The following is a 25,656-nucleotide window of genomic DNA, read 5'->3' on the forward strand; positions in this document are numbered from 1 at the left end:
ACTTCTCCCGGACACCTGCCGTCCTGGGAGTTCCCCTGTCACACCCCACACCTTGTCTCCCTGACACTTTAATGAACACAGGTTCCCGTGCCTGATGCATAGTGAGGTCAGACTGAAACGTGAGAAAGGTTTATTGCAGGGGCGTGCAAAGAGACAAGCTGGCTTCTGACCCCAGAAACCCTCAAGCTCCCCCTAAGGGTTCCAGCAAAGCATTTTTAAAAGCCTGGTGGGAGGAGGGGATCCCCGGATCCGTGATCAGATCGTGCGTAATTTTCTGACTGATGATGAGGTAGCAGGGTGGTGTCACAGGGGTTAACTTTATCAGTCCTTAGGCTCCAGGAAGCCTGGGGCTATGAGCTCACGGTCATCAGGTTGTTGTTCAGTCGCTCAGTCGCCTGACTCGTGATCTTATGGACTGCAGGACGCCAGGCTTCCCTGGTCCTCCCCTGTCTCCGGGAGGTTGCTCAAATTCATGTCCCGTTGGGTCGGTGATGCTGTCTAACCATCTCATTCATCTCATCAAGTAGTTAACATCCTCCATTTGATGGGGTGGGTGTTCATATCTGCAAAACAACCGGAGAAATTTGCATTAACTATTGCTGTCTGGACACTTCAGAGAAGAGCTAAAGTAGAGGATATCAGGGAGAGCCTGTCCTGGGAAGGCCCCATAGGGTCCTGCTCTGTTGCACTTTGTGTTCACCTCTGTGGTTTAACCTGGCTACTCCCCAAGAGATGTGATCCTCCAGGGAACATGGTCCTCTCCACGTCCCCTGCCTCATCTTAGCATCCAGCACAGGGCAGGTGCTCACTAACAACCTGTGGGGTGAATAAGCGAACAGAAAAACCCTGATCATCAGAAGGGCCCCTTTTAATGGAGCGTCTAATATGTCCTGGACTCTGTAAGAGTGGCCCTGTGTACTATGCTGCCAGGGAGCCCTAACCTTGACCCTTGAAACCCCACTGATCAGAAGAGAGGCAGTCAAGTGCCTCCATGTTAAAGATGAAGTCAGAGAAAGAGGAGAGAGCTTTGTTGAAGATATACCATGTGCAGGGGGCGGTGCCAGGTTTCATGCACTGTCTCATTTTAGCCTCAAAACTCCCTAGAGAGAGGTGCTGTTCACGTTTTTCGGAGGTGAAAACAGCCCCAGAAGGGTCGAGTGACTTTTCCTGAGGAGATGCTCATCTTTGCACACTATAGGCCAGCTCACCCTATCACCACTGCCGAGACCCCAGCAGTTCCTAAATCCCTCATTATCCCCCCACCTTTTATCAGATCTGGATTCCATGGTCCAACTAGGACCATGGTTACAAACTACAGCCCACAGCCAGATCCAGCTTAATGCCCATTTTTATAAACGCAGCTGTTTTTTGGCACACAGCCATGCCCATTTTTCACATAAAGTCTCTAGCTGTGTCTTCACACCGGAAGGACAGAGTTGAGTAGTTATGACAGAGACCCTACGGCCCTCAAAGCCCTAAAATATTTACTGTCTCCCCTTTTACAGAAAAAGTTTACAGCCCCTAGAGCTTGTGAAACGGCTGCCCTTCCTTTATGTCTGAAGCCATGTGGGTGGCTAATTCCTCCCACATAACCCCCATTCTCAGAGAGTGTACTATTTTAGAGGCATCATAATCACAGTCTCATCCTCCCACCTCGAGGCCTCTGCCTGGGAATCCCCCAGCTTTTCCTGGAGCAGAGGCTCCAAAGCCTTGCTTCCCATTCTGGTCATTCACACCATCAATTCCCCATTGATCATCTAATTATCCAGCCTTAACTTGGCAGCAAGGACAAAGCAGCCACCAGAAGAGACAGTCCCTGCCCTCATGGAGCTGGTGTTTGAGTGGGAGAGACTAATGATTTAAAAAGTAATGACAAGAAAGTTCTGACGATCGCAAGCTCTGTTCCAGAAATGCAGAAGGCTAATTTATTCTCCTCAAGGTGGGAAGAGGGAGGAAAGATTTCAAATGTGGTGGTTTTGTTGCAGGAAGGGAGACCCTTTCCAAGGCCCAAGAGCAGGCTCTTGTCTAACACTCGGAAATGAATTGTCCAAGGAGACACATGTGCTAAGACAGCAAGAGATTTTGGGGGAAGGGACACCTAGGTGGGGAGCAGGAGGGTAGGGGACCCAGCAGGAGCGCTCTGCCATGTGGTCTCGGGCTTTGTGGCGATAGGGTTAGTTTCGGGGCTGTCTCTGGCCAATCATTCGGACTCTCCATTCCCGGTGGCACGTGCATTGCTCAGCCAGGATGGATTCCAGCGAGGAGAATTCTGAGAAGGTGAGTAGGGCATATGGACTGGTGCTCCTCTCTCCTTTTGACTTTTCCCAAATCCTTCTGGTTGGTAGTGGCTTGTTAGTTCCATGTTCCTTGCCAGGACCTTCTGTTGTAAAATAATTCATGCAGATGGCTACGGGCAGGGTGGGCAGGTGGGCAGCTTCAGTCAGTGTTTGCCCTAACAGTTCCAGAAAGTCTTTCCCAGGAGTTGGTGTTTTTGTGTGAGAAAAGAGCCGGCCAGCCCAAGAACTAGAGGGACATCCTTCCAGGCGGAGGGAGCCGCAGGTGCAAAGGCCCTGGGGCAGAAGGCTGCTCATAGCAGGCCATTGTGGCTGGAGAAGTCCCGGGTGGAGAGTGGTCGGAAACAAAGCCACAAAGGCCAGCAGGGCTCCCTCATGGGATCTTGTGGGGTGGTGCAGGAAGCCTGACTTTTCGTCAAGTTACATGGGAAGTCCCTTGAAGATTTAAACTGGGGAGTGCCATGGCCTGTCGTATCACACTTCATACTTCATGCTCGCTGCTACAGGGGGCAAGAATATGGAATAGGAGTCCCAATGTAGTCGTCCCAGCTGGCCAAGGCAGTGGTCTGAGCAGGGACGGAGACCGGAGGGGTGGACAGAAGGCAGTGGTTTGAGCATGTGTGGTAAAGATAGAGCTGGCCAGACTTGCCTCTGAAAGGCAGAGGGGAAATTAAGGCCAGAGTGGACATATTTGCTCTAGAAGGCAGAGGGGAAGTTAAGGCCAGAATGGAGATATTTGCTCAAAGTGAGCCTCTCAGAGGATGATGGTGCCACGAGATGCTGAAGCTGGGAAGAGCAGGTGGGTGTGGGGGGTGTGATCCAGACACATCGGGTTTGAGACACCTATTAGGACTCACCGTGGGATGTCAGGCAGATAGATCTATGAGTTCGGAGCTCAGGGGCAAAGTCCAGGCAGAGATATAAATTTGGAAGTCATCAGCATACAGATGATATTTAAAGCCCGCAACAGTTCACCAAACCCTCCCCTTCCATAACTTAATCATTCACAGGACGGCACATTTTCGAAAGATCGGGGACCAGGAAGAGCCTGTTATCCCCACGCCAGCCCTTGCAAATGGCCTCCTTGATCTTGGCCATGAAAACATAATCTTCAGGCTTTAAAAATTACAGTCAGGAAAGTTCGAGCAAGTATGTGGAGTCACAGAATTTATTATTCCAAATATCCCTCTGCCATGGATCTTGCCAGCTACCTGGAGACAGAAGGTTCCCATAAGCTCCCCTCACCTCGTTTTTATTCTTCCATTTGGGTGCCTCTCATTCCCACCTTAAGGCTTCACAGTGGCAGCCCTTGTTTCAGAGGCCTCGGAGGGCCCAGGAGGCGAGGGAAGACTGTCCTAGATTGCCACCAAGGGTCCCGAGGGAGTAAAGGCCACCATGGGCCCTGGGGCGCTTTACAGGAGGTGTTTCACCCTGCCCCTTGGAAGTGGCTGCCCGCCCCTGTCCAGGGTGCTGAATTTAGTTCCTTCTCCTGCTCCCAGCCATGTTGACAAGCGACAGCAGGAGAGGTTGACACTGACCAGGAAACACACTTCCTCAGACGCCCCCGGCCACCCCAGCTGATGGAGGCAGAATCGAGAGAAGAAAAATCAGGAAGCAGGAGTGGTTTCGGTCACGGTGGCTCCACAGTGGCAACTGCTAGCAAGGGTACCAGTGGCTGGGCCGTGGGGAGGGAGCCAGGTTCCGAAAGCCAAGTGTTTTCTCCCTGCAGAGGCGCTGGGGAGGCTGGAGGGGTCCTGGAGCAAGCCAGAGCAGGGGTCTCCCCGGGCGCCCCCTCCCCCTTGCTCCCACCCCCGTGCCCCGATCTGCTTTGAGTGGTGTTTTGGAAATATTTCCAGGCGCTCTGGCAATATCCTACACACTGTCTCCGCCTTCCCCCGGGAGTGGCTGTCCGTGCGGAGAAGGTACTTGCTCCCAATCCAGCTAAATTGTTATTGACTTGTGTTCTCTGCGTTCTGCAAACATTTCACTCAGCCATCGCCAGCGAGGCCAGGAATCCCTGCTAGGGCTAACGGGGAAACCAGCTGTGCCAGGCCATTTCTCCTGCTCTTCCTCATCGATCACAGAATTAAACTGACAGAAGGAGAATTTCAGAGCAACTTGGGAGGGGAAGGGGCCGAGCCCGGATTGGATGAAGGTTCAGGGACCTGGGGACCGAAGTGCTAGAAATAGGCGCTGGAGGAGGGTGGACTCGCCTCCAGGTCTGTGGCTGGTGGCAGGGGGTGGCAAGGTTTGTTTCTGAACCGTAGGCTGGCCCAGGCCTGAGAAACCCAAGGAAAACACACAGACGAGGAGGTTGTCATTACTGCTTCAGGACCACAAGTGAAACTAGTGGGGTTCTATAGGCAGAGGGGAGAGAGAGAGAGAGTAAATCAGGCCACACTGGTGAGCCATCGATTAAGATCATGGGTCTTTATTTTGCCTAGAAGATAGAAAATAAGGCGGGTTTTTGAATTAATATTATTATTAATTTTACTTACTTAGTTTTGGCTGTGCTGGGTCTGCATTGCCGCACCCGGGCCTTTCTCTGTTTGAGACTCGCGGGTCTGCTCTCCAGGTGTGGTGCTTGGGCTTCTCATTACAGTGGCTTCTCTTCTTGTTGGTCTCTCTTGAAAAATATGACCTGACCACTCCTGGTCCTGCATTCACATAGGGTAGCTGGGGCCGGGTTACATGGGCTGTTTGTTTTATTGTTGTTGTTTTTCCCCCTTTTGCCACAGTTCGCATCCATCCCTATGGTCACCACTCAGACCGATTAACTCCATCACATTCCTCCTTGGCCCCTTTAGGCCTTTGCACTTACAGATCCTGGTACAGACAGCATCCCACCTTGGCCTCTTGAGATGACGTTACTGATTCTTTTGAGCCTCTTCTCCCAACCCAGGGACTTTGCCAAGAGAAAACGGACAGGGATCTCATGCTGACCAAACCCCCAGAAATGGGAAGATCCCTCCAGGCCTGAGACGAGAGTGGGGGGCACCTTCCGCCTCTCCTGGTTTCTTTTCCTTTTTTTTTTTTTTTGGTCCTCTGCAGTGAGTCACCTTCTTTTGGCCTCCCCACTGCCTCCCCACCCTATACAGGCCTCTCCAGCATCTGTAACTAATGCAGAAACGTGCTGGACCAAACCCCAAAGTCCCCAGGCTTAGCCCAGCCCCAAGGCCCTACCAGGGACTAAATCCACAATAATCCAGGCCACGCAGCTTCACCAACCCCCGTGGATGGGAGCCCACCAGCCCGGCTACCTGTAACTCCTAGGCCCCCAGGATGCCCAGAGCATAGCAAGTTCGACCTGCTGGGCTTCACCGGGAGCTAGAGTCCTGAGCACTGTGAGTAATCAGAGCAGTAGTCACAGTAACCAATGCCCACCCCAGGCCGTTTGCATTGGAGCCTCTAGGGGTAGGGTCCAGGTATCAGAGGCTTTATGATTCTGTCAGGCTGTGGGTTGGGAATCAATAGCAGCTTTATTTATTTATTTATTTGTGCCCCATCTTAGTTGCAGCATGTGTGTATCTAGTTCCCTGAGCGGGGATCAAGCTTAGGACCCCTGCATTGAGAGCTCAGAGTCCTAGCCACTGGACCACCAAGGAAGTCCTCAGTAGCTCCTGGAGAAAAAATAAACAGCTGATGCAGGCAAGGGGGTGCTGCCACGTGGCCTGCATCTGTTTCATGCCCTTCCTGTCTAGGCGTCTGGGCCGCTGGCTCCCCCTGCAGGACGGGCAGCAGAGCCAGGGGACACAGGTGTCTCCGGGGCATGACAGGAAGGCCCCGGGACCAGCCCAATCTGAGCTCATGGCCCCACATGGGCACATCTTCCCCAGAGCCCTAGAACGACTGCTACCACATCTGAAAAATGGGGCAGTGATATCTCCTGGCTCGTGGGAGACCTGTGAGTCCACGCCCAGCCCTCTGCCTGCAGCCCAGAAAGCTGGGCTCGAGGCCCAAGGATGCAGGGTTCTCTGGGCTCCAGCTCAGCGCACTGGCTTCCCCGTGTCCTGAGCAATGCCCGCCCTCCGGATGTTCTTCGAAGACACTTGTGTTTTTACACCTCTGCGCACCTGGCACTGGGTTGTGAGTGTCCACACGTTATTTGTTGACTCCTCTGCAGTGGCCTCTTCGGTCACGCCCTTTCTACAGATAGGAGCGCGAGACTCGAGTAGATCAGAGGTGACTGGGGTGGCTACTAGTGGGGGTGACAGAGCTCACAGCCCAGCTCTGCCAGCGCCAGGGCCCCAGCGTGGCCTCTGTGGCTGCTGGTTCGGTTTGTCATTTGTGGTTTTCTTGGCTGCTGATCCCCTAGCACCAGGCCTGGTACTGTGTGTGTCTGTGTATTCAGTGGTGTGTGTGTGTGTGTGTGTGTGTGTGTGTGTGTGTGTGTGTGTGTATTCAGTGACTACTGTGTGTGTGTGTGTATTCAGTGACTACTGTGTGTGTGTGTATATTCAGTGACTACTAGGTGTGTGTGTGTGTGTGTGTTCAATGACTACTTGCTATGAATGACTAAAGGCTGGAACCTTCAAGGCCTGAGATCAGGAGAGCAGGCACTATCCCCATTTAACAGATAGGAACACTGAGGAATGGAGTTAAGCAACTCCCTTAAATCCTTGAGGTGCCAGAGGTGGGCCTGGGGCCCAGTCTCCCACCTGCTGGCTCAGAGAAGATTCTTTCAGATCACGTGCTTCTTTGGGGACCAGCTATGCTTTGAAAAGGTACCTCCTTGAAACAGCCTCCTTGTACCAATAAAGTGCCGCTGGTCTGGTCGTGGGAGCCAGGCTGGTCCTGTCTACACACAGTGCCCGTTATTCTGTGAGCATCTAGTATGCGCCTCCTGTGAACAGAGCCCTTGGAGGCAGACCTGTCTCGGAATCTGAGGATTTTGCCCACAGGGTCCACAAGTCTGGAGCGTGGGAGTCAGGGCTACCCTGGAGCGGGAGCCTCAGACGCTAGGCCAGCCTTCGGGTTGCCCAGACCCCCCCACCCCTGCCGACATGGCCCACACCCTGTGTCTCCAGCACCTCGTGTGCTTGATGGCCTGGGGCAGCAGGCCGTCTGTAGGTGGTGGGGCCCTGTCCCCACCTGGAATGCCACCCTCCACTCCCCGCCCCAGCCTCCTTCCTCTCCTCCCCTCAAGGGACAGATGGGAGAGGGGTACATCTGCTACCCTTTCCCCACCGCCCCCGGCCTGTCAGAGTCGCCTCTGTTTCGGGTTTAATAGGAGAAACCCGCTACACGGCCTTGACTTGACAGTTTGCCTCACCTGCCCTTCGTCTCGGGGTGCAGCAAGCCTGGAGCCTCCTGGAACAGACAGAAAGTACCCAAACGAGTGAGGCCTCCTCTCCAGGGGCAACCAGCACACAGCCCATCAGTTACCCTTAGGTGGGGACATGGGCCCAGTGTGGCCAGGTTAGCCAGTTTCAAGAGAAACTAGAAATGGAGACTCTTCTGTGCCTTTCCCATTTTTCTGTACTAGTAACTTTTTTTTTAATGTTCGATGATGTCAGCAAATCCAGATGCTCTTCAGTGCGCCGGCCCCTTGAGCCCCTGCTTTGTGCCATTTGGTCACCTGTAGACACACTGTCTGCCGTTTGTGTGCCTTAGTTTGGGTTCCCCAGAAGCAGCCCCCAAGATGTGGGTAAGGCTCCCAGCAGAGCAACTGGGAGGGGCGCCGGTAAGCAGTGTGTGTGCAGTATGCAGCCTGGGGGCATCCCCCTAGAGCTGTGCCGCTCCAAACTGTCCCCCAGAAGTCGAAGGAGCCGGGACATGTCTTCAGGGGCTTCAGTCCCCAACACTGCCAGCCTCCCCCGTGCCGGGGCCGGGGGTGCCCTCGTAGCCAGAGAAGGCCCCTGGCCCTCCATGTGGGTAGGGAGCCATTAATACATCCCCAAGTTGTCCGCTAACACCGTGGGTGACCCCCAGGAAGGGGTAGCCGCCACGGCCACTGTTATCTGTCAAGGGCTGGTACCGCCACTCAAATTCGTCTAATGCAGGAAGGAGGTGACCAGCCCACGTGTTCTCGGTCACTGCACCCGCTGACAACAGTCAGGGTTGGCTTACCTTCACCGCGTGCCTCGTGGGTGCTGGGCTCTTGTAAAGGCCTTCAGCGCCTCTGCCCCTCTGATGGCTCTTTGGCCTCCGTGAAGCCGGGTGCTCTTCAGTACCTGCCGAGATGGAGCGCAGAGTCGGGAGGCCAGGCCCCCGGTGGCCCAGCAGGGACAGCAACCTCACCAGCGATCTGGGCAGCCTGGCTCCAGCCGGCCATGCCATCGGTTGTGACCCCTCGTCCGTGGATGGTCACACCAGGGTCCCTTCCAGAACCCCCTCCTCCCTGACCAGCCATGAAGCTTCCTCTCCTCCTCCCAACAGCCCCCCGCCCCTGCCCACCCGCTTGCACCCTTCCCCCTGCCCGCCCCCCACCTTGCACGCAGGGCGACAGCGCCAGCCAGGGACGGGAGAGAGACGCAGGCTGGCATTCTGTCAAGGAATTAATTGAAAAATAAAATCATTAGATGGGGAACTCCAGAAATGCAAAATGGTGGTTGGGGGGCGGTGGGGGGGGACGGGGGCAGGACTGGGGGGTTGTTGGGGGACGGCTGAGCTCTTTGTCAAGTTAATTTCTCGGGTATTGATGTTTGGTGACATTCACTTGTTGTTTATCTTCGGGTGCAGCTGTAATACGGAAAGAAAACGCACAGCTTGTTTCGTTTATTTATTTTACACCTTTCTCCGGCTCTGCATTATGTTTGTTTGGTGAAAACCCACTGAGGCTTTTGATGTCGGGGAAATAGGATTTGAGCAGCTGTTCCCGGCAAGCGGGGCGCTCCGCGTGCGGGCAGGGCCGGCAGGGGGTGCTGGGTGTCGCTCGGTGGGGACTCGGGGCCTGACACATCCTCCGGGGAGGGCGGTGCTGGGGGCCCGGCCTGAGCCAGATACGCCAGGCCCCCCCCGGGTGCTGAGCCCTCGGGGTGCCAAGCTCCCATAAACTTGCTAATCCTTGCCACCACCCCAGGAGGTGGATGAGTCCTGTGCCCGCCCTCAGTGGACCGACGAGGCAGCCAAGACCCAGGGAGCGCAAGTGACCTGCCCAAGGTTACCCAGTGCGCAGCGGCAGCGCTGTGACCTCAGACCGTCTAGCTTCCGGGCCGTGAAGTCGGCTGGTCGCTAATGACTTCCCCCACCCCTCACCCCACAGCCCCCAGGGGAGACCCCTGCGCTTCCGGCTAGTGACTGGTGGCGGGTAGGGATTGGATTGTACTTGCTTTGGCCTTGATGAACCAAATCGCTTCGTTCCTTTCCCTTTTATTGATCGCCTGCTGTGTACTGGCCTTCCTATGACAGCGCCACCCCCTGGCCAGTGGCGCTCCCTGGCCTGATGGTAGAGGGACATGTTACGTCAGCGCCTCTGATGTGAGGAACAGCAGCAAAGGCGGTGGTCTCGGCGCTGCCGTGGAGTCCTCACTAAGTGCTGGTGTCACCCTCTTCTCTCCTTCAGTCCTCGCCGCAGTCCCGAGGTGGGCAGTCCTAGCGGCCCATATTACAGATGAGGGTACTGAGGCCCGGAAGGGCTCAGGCTGCAGCACACACCAGCCTCCAGTCAGTGCTTGGGGCTGCGGGGTCAGTGCCCACCGTTTCTGAGCTCAGTTACGACAGGTGCTGGGGACAAGTCCAGGGGCTTTGAGGGGTTTTCAAAGGAAGGAGGAGCCCTCACCCTCAGGGGAGGTCAGGAAGACAACGGAAGGCGGCTGAAGAGAAGAGGGGTAGGGGAACAGCCATGTCCCCCCATTTTATACATGAGGGGTTCAATCCCGGACCGGGCACGTCCCTGCCCAGGGTCACCCAGCTTGGGAAGAGCCGAGGCCAATGCAGCCAACCCTCAATCCAGACTGTGACCACCTGCCCTGTCACAGAGTCCTGGGTGACCTGGGCGCTGCCACGTATCCCCGCTCCCCGGGGGCCCCGTTGGGAGACGCCTCTTCCCTCCCAACACAGAGCATGCGTGTTGCAAACTGGACTGTCTGAGATGGAAGCCAGGGGCTGCCACGTGTCAGCTGGAGGGTCTCGGGGGGCGCACGCTTCTCTGCACCTCTGTTTTCCCATCTGTGAAATGGGGGCAGTGGCCTCACACCAGGGGGCGGGGGAGCTGTGTGAGACCCAGGTGCGGCCCTGTTTCTAGAGTACCTGTCCCGTATGTTTCCTCTTCCAGCCACGCCCCCACCAGGCCTCAGTTTCCCCAGGATCAGCACCTCTTGTCCCACCTCTGTTTAATTATTGTCCTGACAACTGCTGTTTTATTATTTAAAAGTTCCCCACCTCAGTGCCCAAGAAGGACTTACTCATTCATTTGCCTGTTCATTTGTCCATTCTTGTGTTCGCCAGATGACGACCTACTGTGTGCTGAGGCCTGGGATAAGACGGTTCCCATCTCACAGGGTTCAGTCTGGCAAGGCTAGGCCAGCATGGTGCTGGGGACACTCAGGTGGCAGGGGGCCCTCAGAGCCCCCAGGCCCCTGGACAGTGGGCCATGCTACTCTGAAAGGTTCCCCCAGGTGGTCTGGTGCCCTTGGGGGTGCCCTGTGCTGGCCACTGGGGGCACCAGGAATGTAAGCCACAGTCACCACCTGCAGGGCACCCCTGGGCCAGCTGGATGAGAAGCACCAGGTGCCTGGCACTGCCCCCATATCAGTCTTGGAATCGGGTCAGGCCGTGGGAAAGAAGAAACAATTCTGCCAAAGTGAAGACGGTAGCTGCCACCATCAGGACTACCGCTGGCAGCCACTAGCTACCCCCTCGACCCCAGGCCAGCCCAGGAGAGCAGGGACACGCTCCCAGCGCTCATACCCCCCTCATTGTTAGTCACTGGGGGAGGGGGGCAGTGGCGTCAGTGACAGGCCTGCAGGCAATCTTTGCTTCCGTTTCCCAGCTCCTGTTACCTGCCCACAAATTCCATTTCCAGAGGCCATTGTGCACCTCTGGTGATTATGAGGAAACCCGGGGTGAGGAGAGGAAGGGGCTGACTGCCCTGCAGGTGGCCACCTCAGCTCCTAGCCCCTCCGGTCCCCTCTCCCTCCTCCTCGTGACTAACGATGCTGGTGATGCTGGCGTGGGGCTCGGGCCATGTGGGCCCCCCACCCCTTCTTCACCTTCTCTGAGGGGCCAGCTCCACCACGTTGCCCCTTCCTACCCCATTCGCTCAGCCTCCCATTCGACAGCTGCTCGTGGGCCCCCTCGAGGTGCCCAGCAGTGTGCTGAGGCAGGGGACATGGCTATAAGCAGGACAGTTCTGTCCCCAAATGAAGAAACGCGCACCATTGTGAGAAGCGCTTCGAAGTGAGGGGGTCCTGTAGACGGTGGCCAGGGGGTCCTCACTGGGGAGGAGATGTGGGAGGGGGAGTCTTGGGGTGGAAGCACACCCAGCAGACCCAGGGAGGGACCAGTGCAGTGATGCCCTAGGACGGCCTTTCTGCACTCAGCAGAGCCCCCGGAGCAGAGCAGGAGCAGAAGGATCCGTTGGGCAGCTGTTGGGGGCAGGGTAGATGGCCGCAGGGGTGAGCACAGAGGCCAGGAGTCCACTGAGAAATGGGAGTGCTCAGGTCAGGCAGGTAGTCATGGAGAAGAGAAGGGCCAGTGATGGCGTCAGTTTCATAGGAATGAGATGAAGAAATAACCTCAGAGACCAAGTCGCTCTCCCAGGACCACCTGGAAGAGACCCAAGATCCTTCATCTTCAGGGCAAGCGTTGGGCCCTGGGGAGACCTGCCACCTGCAGGAACCCCTGACCCAGCAGGAGAGATGGCCGCTAAGGGTCACGGGGGCGATTAGTTCTAGCCAGAGGACTTCACAGAGGAGGTGTTGTTTGAGCCAGAGGAGGAGAGGGGATTGGGACAGCTTCTAACAGCTGCCTCTAAACAAGCCCACCATGAATGAGTGGTTAGATTAGCAGGAGACACACAGAGTCGGTCTAAGCTCAGAGCCTAATGTTCCCCCATCCCCACAATTCCCCTCCTGGGGGGCCAAGGGGACCAGCACATTCTCTGCTCCTACCCTTTGTCTCCCTGGCAATCTCTGGGCAGCACCAGAGGCTTAGGAAAATAGGAAAGACCATGGGCTCTGCTGTGTCTTGGGTCCTAGCTGTACCGCTTCCTGGCTGTGAGACCAGGCCTAGCTGCCTGCACTCAGTCCTGCATCTGTGCAGTGATGACATCAGCTGCCTGCGGGGCCGCGGAGAAGGCGAGAGCCGTGGCGCACAGCAGACCATCGGGAGTGTCTGGGACCCAGAAGACAGACATGTTCCTGAGCCTGCCACGTCCGTCCTTCCACACTGTGCATCTCTGTCCCCTTCCCCGTCTTCTCACAGAGAACTCCTCCACATTCTTCAAAGCCCAAGTCAAATAACCCCTCTTCTCTAAAGCCACCTCTAATTGTTATTCCCTCCATGTCGCCTCCGGAGTCCTTGAGCATCTCGTCAACCCCCATTTCCTGAACACCTGCCGTATGCCAGCTGCCTGCTACCCCACTGAGAGTCCATGGCCTCCAAGCAAACAGAGATAGCTCCTACTTGTTCCCTAACCTCCGCCCTCACTTGACTCCGCCCTCACTTGACTCTGCCCCTCTGTCTCCCTCTACACCCCCCGCGGAGATGCTCTAACCTCTGCCCCTGCTGGGAAGGGCCTTCCTCCCTCTCTTTCCTGGGTGGGTGGATGATGGGCAGGGATGGCTGGCAGGACCGGGAGAGGGGCCGCCCCTGGGCAAAGCAGAGACTAACCCTCCACATTTCTCTGCCCGCCTCCCTGTGCTCTCTTCCCCTTTCTCATACCCCCTTTGATCCTCCTTCTTCCCACCCCCCCATTTCTTGTCTGGTCTTATGCCTTCTGCATCCTCTCTCGCCTCCGTGTCTATATCTGCTCTCCCATCTTCCGCCACTTCCCTGTCTTTCTCAATTTCTTCCCCCCTCTCCTCCCCATCCGCCCACCCCGGCTTTCCCCTCCCCCTCCCTCCTGCTCTCTGTCCCCGCTGTCTTCCCGCCTCCCAACCCTGTCGGCTGTTCTTTCCTCCTCTCTTGCCATCTGGGCTCCCACAGAGCCCCCGAAGAAAAAGCGGTCTGTGGTGTTGGATGAGATCCTGGAGCAGCTGGAAGACAGTGAGGACGACGGCAAGGAGCAGACCCTTCAGCTGTGAGCTGGCACCGAGGGTACGTGGCGGTGGGGCCCTGGGGACGGGCACAGCCGTGCCGGCTTCCGCACCTCCTACCATGAGGGCTGGGGTGGTGGGGCGGGAGCCCCACGCTCCACTGGTCCAAGGTCAGAGGGGACGAGGGTCTCAGCTCACAGCCCCGGGCATCCCGGGCACTGACTGTGCCTGCCCTGTGCCAGGCATTGGAGGCCCAGAGAGCAGGTGGGGCACCACCATGCTGAGGCGTCCCGTGCAGCAGCACAGGCACCCGGAAGTGGCCAAACCTCCCACCCCCGAGTCCCGTGGCTCACTTCTCCTCCCAGCAACCCCGAGATGCAGGCAGGGCCCCATCCACCTGGGGCGAAGGTCAGAGCACAGAGGGACTTCGGGGTGCTCACTCCAGGGCGGGCAACTGCATGGCAGTGAGGACCTTCAGGCCCCACTGCCCACAAGCCCAGAACAATCCCCAGGGTGACAGCCACTCTGTGGAACTGGGCCATCTGGGCGTGAAGCCCCCCAGCCCACCACACCCCACTCCGGCCAGCACAGACCAGGGACCCCAGCCAGGTCAGCTCACCTCCCTGGGCGCAGCCTCCGCCTCACTAACTGGTTCCCACCACGTGGGGCTTTAGCAAGAAAGAATCGAATTCATCAAAATGAACGCAGACACGGTGCCAAGCATGTAAGGCAGCTCCAGAAGCTTCTCTTCTTGTCCCCTTCTAGGGCTGCTGAGCTGGAGTTCCCACCTCCGTCTCATCAAGGGACAGACGGCTCAGAGTCTGGAACATGGCCTCTGTCCTGCCCCTTCCTCGCCGCTCGGGACCGCGAGCCGTGCTTTAGTCCTCCGTCCGTCCTCGCCGACTGTGGGGCCACTCACGAAGCACCAGGCTCCGAGCCCAGACACCAGCTCAGGTGGAGCTCAGCCGCATCCACTAATGGCAGACACCCTCTGCTCACAGGCCGGGGACCCCGCGAAATGCAAGCAGGTCCCCAGCCCTGGCCAGTGGGCTCCCAAGGCTCATCCCAGACTTGGGGCGCCCACATGCCCACACCTGTTGGAGATCCCAGCCCAGCACACGCCAAGATGGGGGTGATGGGCAGGAAAGAGCAGTAGCGTATCTGCTCTGGGCCTGAATCCCAGCCCAGCCGCCCCCAGCTTTGTGACTGTGGACCAGCAAGGTTCCGTCTGAGCCTCAGTGTAAAGGCGTGATCTTGTGCCTACCTCACAGACGGTGCTGGGACCACGCCAGTCAATCCAAGTAAAGCCCAGAGCGAGCACTCATCAGCATGTTCCTTTCCCTGTTCATTTGCAGGGCTGGGGGGCTCCAAGCCAGAGCCCTGGGGTCTTCTGACTGGCTGTGTAAAATTTGCTGTGTGTGTTTTTTCTGGGAGGACTTTCTGATCTACATCTGGCTATTTCCAGAGTAGCCTGGAATCCAGGCAACACCACACAACGCTGACCGCCCTGCGAAGCTGGGCTTGTCCTAGTTCCCTGGGAGGCAAGTGCCTCCTAACCCATCCTAGCCCATACCAGGAATGTAACAGAAGTGAAAGACACAGATCCAGTGTGTCTCATCCAGTCTTTATAGTGGAGTGTCCCACCAACCCCAGCATCAGACCTTGGCGTCTGGGGAGGGACCCTCGGGGACCAGGCTCCAAAGTTGCCATGGGTCCCAGGAACGATAGGGCTGAGGTCCATACCCTCCCTCCCCACTGCTCGTCCTCTTACAGGCCATGTGGGTTCTGCTGAAATAAGATTGCAGGCCTGACATGGAAGGAGGTGACTTTGGCACTGATCTCACTGACCCAGATGAAGGTACTAGAACAGCCCCAGAGAGTGGTTTGCCACCTCCTGGTTTTGCTGTGCCAGCTCGGGCTCTGCATTCAGACCATTCTGAGTGACTTAACCTTCAATTCCTCAGTTTCCTCATCTTTAAAATGGGCTGGTGCTGACAGTGCCTCCGTCACAGGGGTGCTGGGAGACCCAGAGAGCTTCGGGGATCCACAGGATGAGACTGTCTGGCACTGGGCCTCAAGTCTTTCTTTGACCTTCATGCCTTACTGCCTTCCCTGTGTCCAAGAGAGAAAGCTCACAATCTACAGACCAAGCCCAAGAAAGCTGAGGAATATCATGGGAGCAGGGGGGTCAGGAAGCTGATGGTCTGAGGGAGCTGCAAGGGAAGAAACCAGCCTCTCACCCGGCCGTTCACAGGGAGACTACGGCCCCTCCCTTCCTGCCTGCCCGCCCCAGCCTGGCCTCTCTGCCTCTCACCCTGGGGGCTCCCTGTCTGGAGTGGAAGGATCCCCCGACCATAAACAAATAGGAACAGTTGCTTCCACACCCCTAGAGATTTCAGGGTGCCCCGTCACCCCACCTTCGTGCCACTCCTGGCTCTCTTAGATGCCAACAGCAGACTCCACGCTTTCCTAGAAGCACTGCATTCTCCACACAGCCATAAACTGGATCATAATAGGTACAGTGGCAACCCCCACACCACACTTACAATAAAGTCATCCTCTTCACCAAGACAAGAAGCCCCTGTCTCATCTGCCCTGCCCCTGACTCACGGCCCTCTGGCCCTCACAGCACAATCTACCCCAGGGCCTTTGCACTTGCTCTATCCTCTGCCTGGGACATCGCTCTCCCCCCACTTTTTTCCAGACTCTGTGCTTTCCCACTTCCGCCCCACCTGCCACTTTCAGATCTTAGTCTAAGCTTCCCTCCCTCACTCAGAGAGTCAACCCCTGACCACCTTATCGCAAGCAGCACACACAGCTGGTCTCTCTGCCCAGCCCCTGCCCCCACGTCACTTCTCAACCCATCTTGTCCCTGAGAGGCATGGGGAGGGCCTGGAGTTTGAACTGGTGTCTCAGGAATACTGAGCCCCATCCCCACCCCTGCACCGGGTCTTTGCTGTGGCATGCAGGCCTTGAGAACAAGGGACCAAGTGAAAGCATTTTAGGGAAAAGGAATCCATCCAGCGAGTGCCAGGTGAACTGGGAGACTTCATGCCTTTGAGCCAAGGCAGTGGGGAAACTGATGGTCACTGGGCTCACCTGGGAGGTGGAGCATAGGGGCTTTCAGGGAGGGGCCTCAGGTGAGTTTGAACAATCATGGGACATCACTAGTCCCAAACCACTGCAGATCTCAGAGAGAGTGTCCAGAAATAAAGCACAGAGGTCACGGCTGAAGAAGGATGAGCCTTCTGATCTTCATGTAGACAGGAGACAGTCTCACCCCTTCCCAAAGGACCTGTGTCCTCCCAGATGGTCCAGGGAGAGCTAGGAAGAGCCCCTGATGGGGGCCAGGCTAGAGTAGGTGCCCAAGAGAGGGCAGGTGATGCCAAAAGCCCAGGGAGTGTGAGGGCAGTGGGGCCACTGTATCTGGACAAGGCCTCTGGGCTTGGCGTGTTGACACCTGGGGCCTGGATGGGAGAAAGAGAGGCAGCTGAGGCCCCTGAGCCTGGCGGGACAGACACCTCTGATGGATGGAGAGGGTCCCAGCCCTGCTGCAGAACACAAGGAGTCAGCCTGCAGGAGGGGGGCAGGGGTCAGAACACATGGGCCCTGAGTCCAGGAAGGCCTGGTTTGGGATCTCAGCAATGCCACCCACTGCCTGTATGACCTCAGCACCTCTTGCCTTGATTCTCATATCTTTAAAATGGGTGTAAAGAGAACCAGCCCTGCAGGATTTTTTGTAAGGACTAACTAGAAGATCTTCGATGGGAGATTCCCTGGTGCTTTGACTGCCGTGGCCCAGTTCAATCCCTGGTGGGAGAACTGAGATCCTGCAAGATATGTGATGCAGCCAAAGGAAAAAGAAAAAAAGGATCCTGGAAGGAAAGGATTTAGCAGACTATTGGGCTTCTCTGGTGGTTCAGGTGGTATAGAATCTGCCTGCATTACAGGAGACCCAGGTTCAATCCCTGGATCAGGAAGATTCCCCTGGAGAAGGGAATGACTGCCCGCCCACTCCAGTATTCTTGCCTGGAGAATTCCATGGACAGAGGAGCCTGGCAGGCTATAGTCCATGGAGTCACAAAGAGTCGGACACAACTGAGCAACTAGCACTTTGATTTTTCATACCTAGTGAACCGTAAGTAATGGTGAGTGAGTGAGTGATGGTCACGCAGTCGTGTCTGACTCCTTGGGACCCCATGGACTGTAGCCTACCAGGCTCCTCTGTCCATGGGGATTCTCCAGACAAGAACACTGGAGTGGGTTGCCATTCCCTTTTTCATAAGTAACGGTAGTAGTAGTAGTAGTAATTATGATCCTTATTATTCAACAAAGAAAACTTATGGGGCTACACCCAGAAAATGCCTAAGGAAGTCAGTACCTCACGTGTACGTGCCAGACCATCTGGGCCCACGCTGGAGGCACAGGCAGGACTGGGTGGGAGTCAGCAGGAGGCAGGACATGATGGGAAGGAGCCGTGGTATCCTGGAAGGCAGCCTGGAGGGGGTGCCCTCTGCCCAGCACTTCCACAGTCACTTCTCACAGAGCCTACAGCAGACTCGGGAGGGGCCCACGGTTGCCCCCTCCCCCAGGATCCACTGCCTAGGGGTTGCTGCGCTCATTCCTAACCCTTGCAATCCTGGGGTCACCTGTGGGCAGCAGCACCCCCACCAGTGTCGCCCGTAAGCCAGGCTCAGGTCCTTGTGTCAGCGCTTCTGGGCCATTGCACAGACCCGAGCTGTTTAAAGAAAGGCCCTGGTCAGCATCCTGCCAGCAAAGGCCCTCAGCCTTGGAGTGATGCCAGGGTGTGAGGCCTGCCTCTTCCTCCCGGGAGAGCCGAGCTGATGTCCTCCAGCAGGTTTGCACACCAGGCAGGGGCTGGCATGGAGGATCACGAGACCAGAGAGAACCCAGTCCAAACGGAAGCACCTTGACCCCAGGAAGGATGCCAGGCACCTTGTGGTGTCTCAGGAGACTATGGGGGTGGGAGGGAGGGCAGAGACCAGAGGCAGAGAGAGGCTGGTGCAGTAAGTCCTCAAAGCCAGCTGCTGCCCCGTCATTCACCCATTCATCCATTGCACACTGGGCGTCCCTGTGGGCTCAGCTCTGTGCTGGGTGCCCAGGATGGTCTGTATCCGGACAAGGGTCTCTCCCAGGCTGAGACCCACGAACCAGGCAGAAGACAAATCTCTAGCGGCCTTTGCCCCTGTGGTTTTTCCTCCTTTCCTTTCACGGCCTTCCTTGGGCTCTTTTGTCTTTTGTGGCAGGACCCGTCCCTCCCAGCGCCCGCCTGAGCTCCGCAGCCTCTAGGAAGGGATTAGTGCAAGCCGAGCATGCAGGCTTTGGTGAACAGAGCCGAGTTTGGTTTCAACATCTAATTCAATTTGTTCTGCCGAGATTGAAATATGAAATGGTTGCCAGTCAAACGTTCAAAGGACGGCGAAGGGAGAGTGAGCGCCTGCTGAAATTTAAATTTTAATGAAAATGACTTTAACCCTTTGGTACTCCTCGCAGAAATGGAACACGTGCTCTCATCCCACAAAAAAAGAAAAAGCCTTGGGTTCTCTCTGCTGAGCTTCATTAATAATATGCGATCATTTTTTAAGCAGTATTAATAATACCAGATTAATAGAATCCTGGCTTGATAATCTGTTCTCTCATGTTGCCCCAGCTGTTGAAATAAGCACCTTCCCCAAGCTGACTTTTTCTAACTCTACACTGGACGGTCCAGGCTCCCCTGTTAGAATGGCCCTCGTAACACCTGAGCGCCTTCCTGGCACCTGTGCTATGCTTAGCTGCTCCGCTGTGTCCGACTCTGCGACCCCATGGACTGTATAGCCCACCTGGCTCCTCTGACCCTGGGATTCTCCAGGCAAGAATACTGGAGTGGGTTGCCATTTCCTTCTCCAATGCATGAGAGTGAAAATTGAAAGTAAAGTCGCTCAGTCGTGTCCAACTCTTCGAGACCCCAACAGGCCCCTCCATCCATGGGATTTTCCAGGCAAGAGTACTGGAGGTGCTTGTAAATATCTGATGAAGGAATGGATGCCACCTGATCCAGCCACTGTGAAAGGGAAATTTATGAGATGTACAGAAAAGGAGCATCAGAGGGACAGGTGACGTGCCCCCAGATGACACGGCACAAAGGGCTGCCTGTGAGACACGCCCAGCTCCGCACTTTTCTGCCCGAGGCAGCACATGCTCACCAGAGAGCCTAGCCCTGTGCAGGTTGCAAATGCACGCCCTCCTCTCCTCGCCCTGTGTCGGGGGTGGACGGCACTCCTGTCCCCATTTTACAGATGAGGAGCTTGAGGCACAGGAAGGAAGGCCAACGTCCTAGAACTCCAAACCCAACCTCAGGGCAGCTGGAATGAAAGCCATCAAATCACTTTCCCCCCAGTGAGGCTCTTCTTGCTCAGCATCTACTTGCCATGAACCCCTAACAGGCTTTTTGATATTGTTTTTAACACCATATAACGCCATCGATCCCCACTACACGGGAGTTTTTTGGAGGCTCAGTGTGGCTGTAGAGGGCACCAGGGTAGAGAGTCAGGGTGATGGGGCACCCCCTGAGACTCCCGGAGGACGGTCGGCTCCCGAGGGCAGAGCCCGTGGCCTCATCCCTGGGGGCTCCTGTTGCTGCAGAGCCAAGGAGAGGACTGAACCCGGAACACCTGGGCACGTGCATCCCACAGGTGTTTACTGAGGCATCTGTGTACCACGCCCAGCCCTGGGTGCTGGAGGCAACCGTCCAGGGTCCCCAGGAGCTGTCAGTGGAATGTGGAGAGACAGCAAGCAAATGTTTTCTCCTTTGGTGCCCCTGAGGCTACTATCCATGCGGAGGTGTCTGGAGGGGCCAAGGGAGGGCTCCCCGAGGAGGTGGTGTGAGAGCGGAGGGGGTAAGTGGCAGGGCAGTGGAAGTAAGGTCCCTGGGGTGGGAGAGCTCACTGCGCAGGCTCATTTTGGTTTGGGGAGTGGGGTACAGCCCTTGCAGTAATCCAGAGGAGATGTGGCAGCTTTGACCAGCGGAAGAGGTGACAGGGTCCCAGAAAGTGAAGCCCAGCGGACAGGTTAGAGGTCTGGCTGCAGGCTCTGTGGAGGCATGCTTGGGGACTTTAGCAACTGGAAGAAAGAAGGCAGCGTGTGCTGAGACAGGCCAAGTGCAGGAGCTGGCCCAGAGGGAAGCCAGGAGTTGGGTTTTTGATGTATTCGGTTGGAGACAGCCGTCAGGTGGAGATGGAGAGCTTCCTGGTGGATGTGTATCTCTAGTTCAGGGGAGAGGGCTGGGTCAAAGGCATAATGGGAAATCATGTTTTTCCCTTTAAGAAATCCAAAAAGCAGCGTGGTACTCAGAGCCCCATGCAGGAAGAGCTGGGATGTCCTCCCTCGGAGCTCACCAGTTCCTAGTTCATTTTGAAGCTACTTTTATAGTGTTCCAAACTCTTTGGATCACAGGACCCCTTTTCCCAAGCAAAAGCCTCAGGCAGAACCCCAAAGGAGAAAATAGAACCGCTGTCTTCAAAGTCAGGCAGGATACAGGGTCTGGCCCCCACTACCTGAGTGGGCAGAAAACTACTGATATATATGTCTCATGAAGCACTGGCTTCCCTGGTGGCTCAGATGGTAAAGCATCTGCCTGCAATGTGGGAGACCAGGGTTCAATCCCTGGGTCGGGAAGATGCCCTGGAGAAGGAAATGGCAACCCACTCCAGTATTCTTGCTTGGAAAATCCCATTGAGGGGCTTGGCAGGCTACAATCCATGGGGTTGAAAAGAGTCATACACGACTGAGCGACTAACACTCACTTTGCTGAAGCATGGAATACAGGCTTCCGTGGCATGAGTGTTAAGTTACTCCTGCTGCTGCTGCGTCGCTCCAGTTGTGTCCGACTCTGTGCGACCCCATAGACGCAGCCCACCAGGCTCCGCCGTCCCTGGGATTCTCCAGGCATGAACACTGGAGTGGGTTGCCATGCCCTCCTCCAGGGGATCTTTCTGACCCAGGGATTGAACCCATGTCTTCTGTGGCTCCTGCCTAACAAGCTGATTCTTTACCACTGAACCACCAGAAAACCCCTTCCATGGTACACGAGATGATTTTAGGCAGTCCCTGAGCTTTTTTTTTTTTTAACTTATGGGTTTATTTTCACATGTGTGTTACACAGCTAGCTCATCAAACCAATGGTTTTGCTAAACTGTAAGAAGCAGGTTTAAAAAAATGAATTTGTATAAAGAAAATTCTTACGAACATGAATGTGATATAAAGAAGTGGTATAGAGGGAACATGAGTGACCTAAACCAAGAGTCTGTACGCTGCAGCCCGTGGACCAGATCAAGCTGCTGCCTGTTTCTGTAAATAAAGTTTTATTGTCACACAGCCACACCCATTGGCTTCCAGATGGTCTAGACTGCCTTCCTGCTGATTCAGCAGAGCTGAGTAGTTATTAATACAACAGAGACTGTATGGCCTGCAAAGCCCAAAATATTTACTGTCTGGCCCTCTATGTCAAGTCTGTCTGATCTAAAGCAAGCCCTTCCAATCTTACAGCTCAGCAAGCCAGCGCCAGAGAGGGTGGGTGGCTTCCCCAAGGTCACACCGCAGCATTGCTCCCCATTCTGTGCCTTTCTCACTCTGCTGCCTCTGCCCAGACCCCGCCAGGCTCCCCAGGCTGGAACCCCAGCTCTGCTGCTGACCTACAGCACAACCTTGAGCTTGCTCCTCGACCTCTCTGAACCTCAGTCTTCTCATCCATGAACTGAGGACGACAGCCCTACGACTCCCGAGGTTGAGAGGATCAAACGGGTACAGTGTGATCCCTGCCACGTGGCAATCCCTAGACAAGCAGGCACTGTCATTACCCCCAGTCCCCTAGGAGCAGACGTGCCCCCCGAGCCCGGGCAGGCTCTCACCATCACCCACCACCCAGCACAAGCCCCAAGCCCAGGATCTTCTGGCTCAGCGACAAAATAAGAGAGGCCTTGCGATCTAATCAGAGCATCGCCAGAAGCCAGGGCTACATCCCCTCCAGCTTCCTTAATAGACCCCATTTCCCCTTAATTGCAGCTTTCATGAAAACGATCCTCTGGGGCTGCAGTGCCCCATCCTTGGGCTCAGGCCAACAGCAAACATTTCTCTGTGGTCGTGCAGATTTCTGGATGGCAGCTGCTCCTTCCTTCCCTGGGAACTGTCAGGAGCCCTTCCCTTCTCCTGGTCTCCCAAGAAGATTCCAGGCCACGATGCTTCCACTACCTTGCACATCTGGGTGTCACCCCACAACACAGGGCTGAGTCTCATCTGAGACGAGGCAGGTGAGGAAACAGGCTTGAGGACTGAAGGGAGCCTCCCACCCTAATACTCCAGAAAGGTGCTGGAACAAGGCAGGTCTCCTTCCCTCCAGGCATCTACACTGGCCACCGCCCCACAGTCAAAGTTTTGACTGCTTGGGAGAAGGAAGGACGCTTGAGAAGACATAGCCCAAAACACTGGTTCCTCTAATGATTCTCCAACTGTGCTCCCCAGAGGAGCTAGGATGTGGGGCTCCTCCCGCTCTAGGATTTCTACTCTCGAGTTCCACGCCCAGCCCTTGTGGAATAAACATGTCACCGCAACAGTTTTGAGCTGCGAGACCTTCTGTATACCCTGAGATGCTTAGCCAGCTTCCCCTGGTGCTCAACTGAAGAACAGGAGCCAGCTAGGAATATAGCCAGCTGTGGTGACCTTGCAGACACACGGTGTAGCAGTTAGAGTATATGTCCCCTTGTTGTGACAAACCCCAAAATCCACGGTTTTAAAGTAGATGGAGGCTGACTCAAGGAAGCTATCGTCTCCGCCACGCTGCGCTCAATCGCTCAGTTGAGTCCGATCTTTGCGACCCGTGGACTGTAGCCCACCAAGCTCCTCTCTGTCCATGAGATTCTCCAGGCAAGAATACTGGAGTGGGTTGCCATTTCCTCCTCCAGGGGATCTTCCCAACCCAAGGATCGGACCAGGATCGCCTGTGTCGGGAGGTGGATTCTTTACGACTTGGCCCCCTGGGAAGCCCCCCAGCCATCCTATGTGTGGCTGAATGTGGTCCTCACCATGTCTTCTCACAAGACTTTCAGGTGATTCCTAGCCAGAAAACAAAAGCAGAATCATCCCATTCTCCAGTGGATTCGAATGAAAACTGGTAATAAAATCAGGTACGACCCCAAGAGAAGACACTGAAGAAGAACCAGGCTGGGTCTATAAGGAGCCTCGCGTAGGAAGTGACACCCACATATGTGGTGTCCAGGTCACTTGTGTCTGATCACATCACAGTAGAGAGAACGTCACTACTGTCTGAACAGGCACATGTGTCTTATGGGACAGATGGGAAGGCTGTTTCTCTCGTCGGTGTTGCTCAATGAGGGCTTTGGCTTAGTGATAAACATGTGAGAGCTTTTGTTGAAAAAAAAAAAAAAGGAAGCCTTCAAGAGCTTGTCCGCAAGTGTGGGGTTCCCACCAAGTCACTGACCTTAAATTGAACTCACGTAAACTAATACCAGGGTTTAAATTCACTTATGTTTATAATCATGTCATGTCGGTTCATACATATATTTTGGAATCATGTCATGAGAATTTATTATGTGTAAATTCATCAAAGACAAACATGCCTGTTTGGGCTGAAGTATTTCCATGCTACCAAGTCAATGTCAGTATGTGGAATTATGTTTTTGCTTGTTTTTTATCTAAAGCCTTTAATTAATCTTTAAAAATTGTTCTATAATAAATACCCGTTTTCATGTTTGGAAAAAAAAAAAAAAGTCGTCCCTAGTCCAGCCTCTGGAGAAGCAGGCCATTCAGAGACTCTTTAAATTGCTAAAACCAGGAAAGTTCTAGCCAGGCAAGTGAGTCTGGCCTCCTTGATGTATCTTCTCACTTCAGGAGTGTTTGTGCTGCCAAGGGACCCAGATGGAGCTCATCAAGCCCCCAGGTGTCAGTGGACCAGCAAGTTTATAGCCTCTTGCCGGAAGGGTCTGTGCTCTCTGCCCTCTGATCTCACAGCTGGGTGGGCCCCAGCACTGCCCAGGGTCACTGGGAGATTCCCTCCAACTGGGGGTGGCTCAATCCCAATCCTCCTCAAAGGGGAGCCAACCCTTCCCCACAGTGTCTCATCCTACATGTGAAACATGGTTCCCATCCCCCCATTTTTAAAAAAGCCCCCAGGTTCTTTCAACACCCAGATCCAGTTCATTCCGGTTCCCAAGACTCAGTCCGTTGAAAGCCCGTTTTCTCTGGGAAACATTTCAATTTGAAAATTGGAGTTTGGGGTTTAGCCTCTGCAGTCTGGCTCCTGTCCAATCCCTAGGTCACCTGCCCTGGCCTTTGGAAGCTGGTAATCTGGGTAGGGGGCAGTGAGGGGAGAGAGGGAGTGTTGCAAAGTGGTTCCTCCTGGTTCCTGCTCGGAGAGGCCAGACTTGAACTTCCTAGGGTTTGGAAACCATCTGGCTACTCCCCACCGTCTGCCCAGCCCCTCCTCTCTGCCACCATCCAGACTGGAAAGCCCTGCTTCACTCCCAGTCCGTCCATGGCCGGGGATGGACAGCTGTGAGTCGGGGGCCCTGCTGCGTGTGGGGTGGCTCAGGTCCCCGTATCCTCAGAGCAGCCGCCTCCCCAAGGCAGAGTCACGTGGCAGCTGAGGTTTCAGACGTATCCACTCATGAATATCAATCAGGCCTGGTAATTCACAGTAAGTGGGCTCCAGATTGACTAATAAGCAAGGCTTTCACCCCAAACCAGGGCCCGGGGAAGGAGAGTGCAGGCGGCAGCCAGGTGTGGTCACGATGTGACCAGAATCGGGAAACCTGACGGCAGGGCTGTAGACGGTAAGATGGTCCACGCGTGGCCGCTCACACCCTCACGGGGCTGCCAGATGGCTTGGGGAGTGAGGGATCCCCTTACACAGTAGCCAGCACCCTGGGGGAGCTGGGGGCAGGTCCTGGACCCTGGACCCAGAGCACGTGAAAGGGCTGGGGAGAGGGGATGGGGTCTTTTGAAGATGATGGCACCCACGCTGCCATCATTGAGGGTGGCTGCCAGGCATGGAGGGTGTGGGACCCCGAATGAGAGCCAGGTCAGCATCTCTTGGGGATGTCCTGACCATGGTCGCGGGAACCAACCGGAGATCCCAGGAGAGACATGTTGCCAGGGGCAGACCGTCTGGGGAAAACTGAGACTCAGCACCAAGTGAGGAAGGCCTGGTC

The 25,656-nt window shown here is 55.6% G+C and overlaps 1 protein-coding gene and 1 pseudogene across 2 annotated transcripts in view; both read left to right on the forward strand.

The window, feature by feature from the left end:
• Positions 1-14,727, forward strand: part of RBM19 (RNA binding motif protein 19) — a 121,431-nt gene extending 106,704 nt beyond the window's left edge. For both annotated transcript variants that reach the window (XM_068989965.1, XM_068989964.1), the window contains 2 exons: positions 13,383-13,493; positions 14,198-14,727. In XM_068989965.1, coding sequence (XP_068846066.1) covers positions 13,383-13,480 — 98 coding nt within the window. In that variant the 3' untranslated portion in view covers positions 13,481-13,493; positions 14,198-14,727. The remainder of the gene's footprint in view (positions 1-13,382; positions 13,494-14,197) is intronic.
• An 8,785-nt stretch (positions 14,728-23,512) lies between these two features.
• Positions 23,513-23,662, forward strand: LOC138094128 (large ribosomal subunit protein eL39-like; annotated as a pseudogene).
• Positions 23,663-25,656: the final 1,994 nt, after the last annotated feature.

The sequence above is a fragment of the Capricornis sumatraensis genome, chromosome 17 (assembly GCF_032405125.1).
Source record: "Capricornis sumatraensis isolate serow.1 chromosome 17, serow.2, whole genome shotgun sequence".
Classification (NCBI taxonomy): Eukaryota; Metazoa; Chordata; class Mammalia; order Artiodactyla; family Bovidae; genus Capricornis; species Capricornis sumatraensis.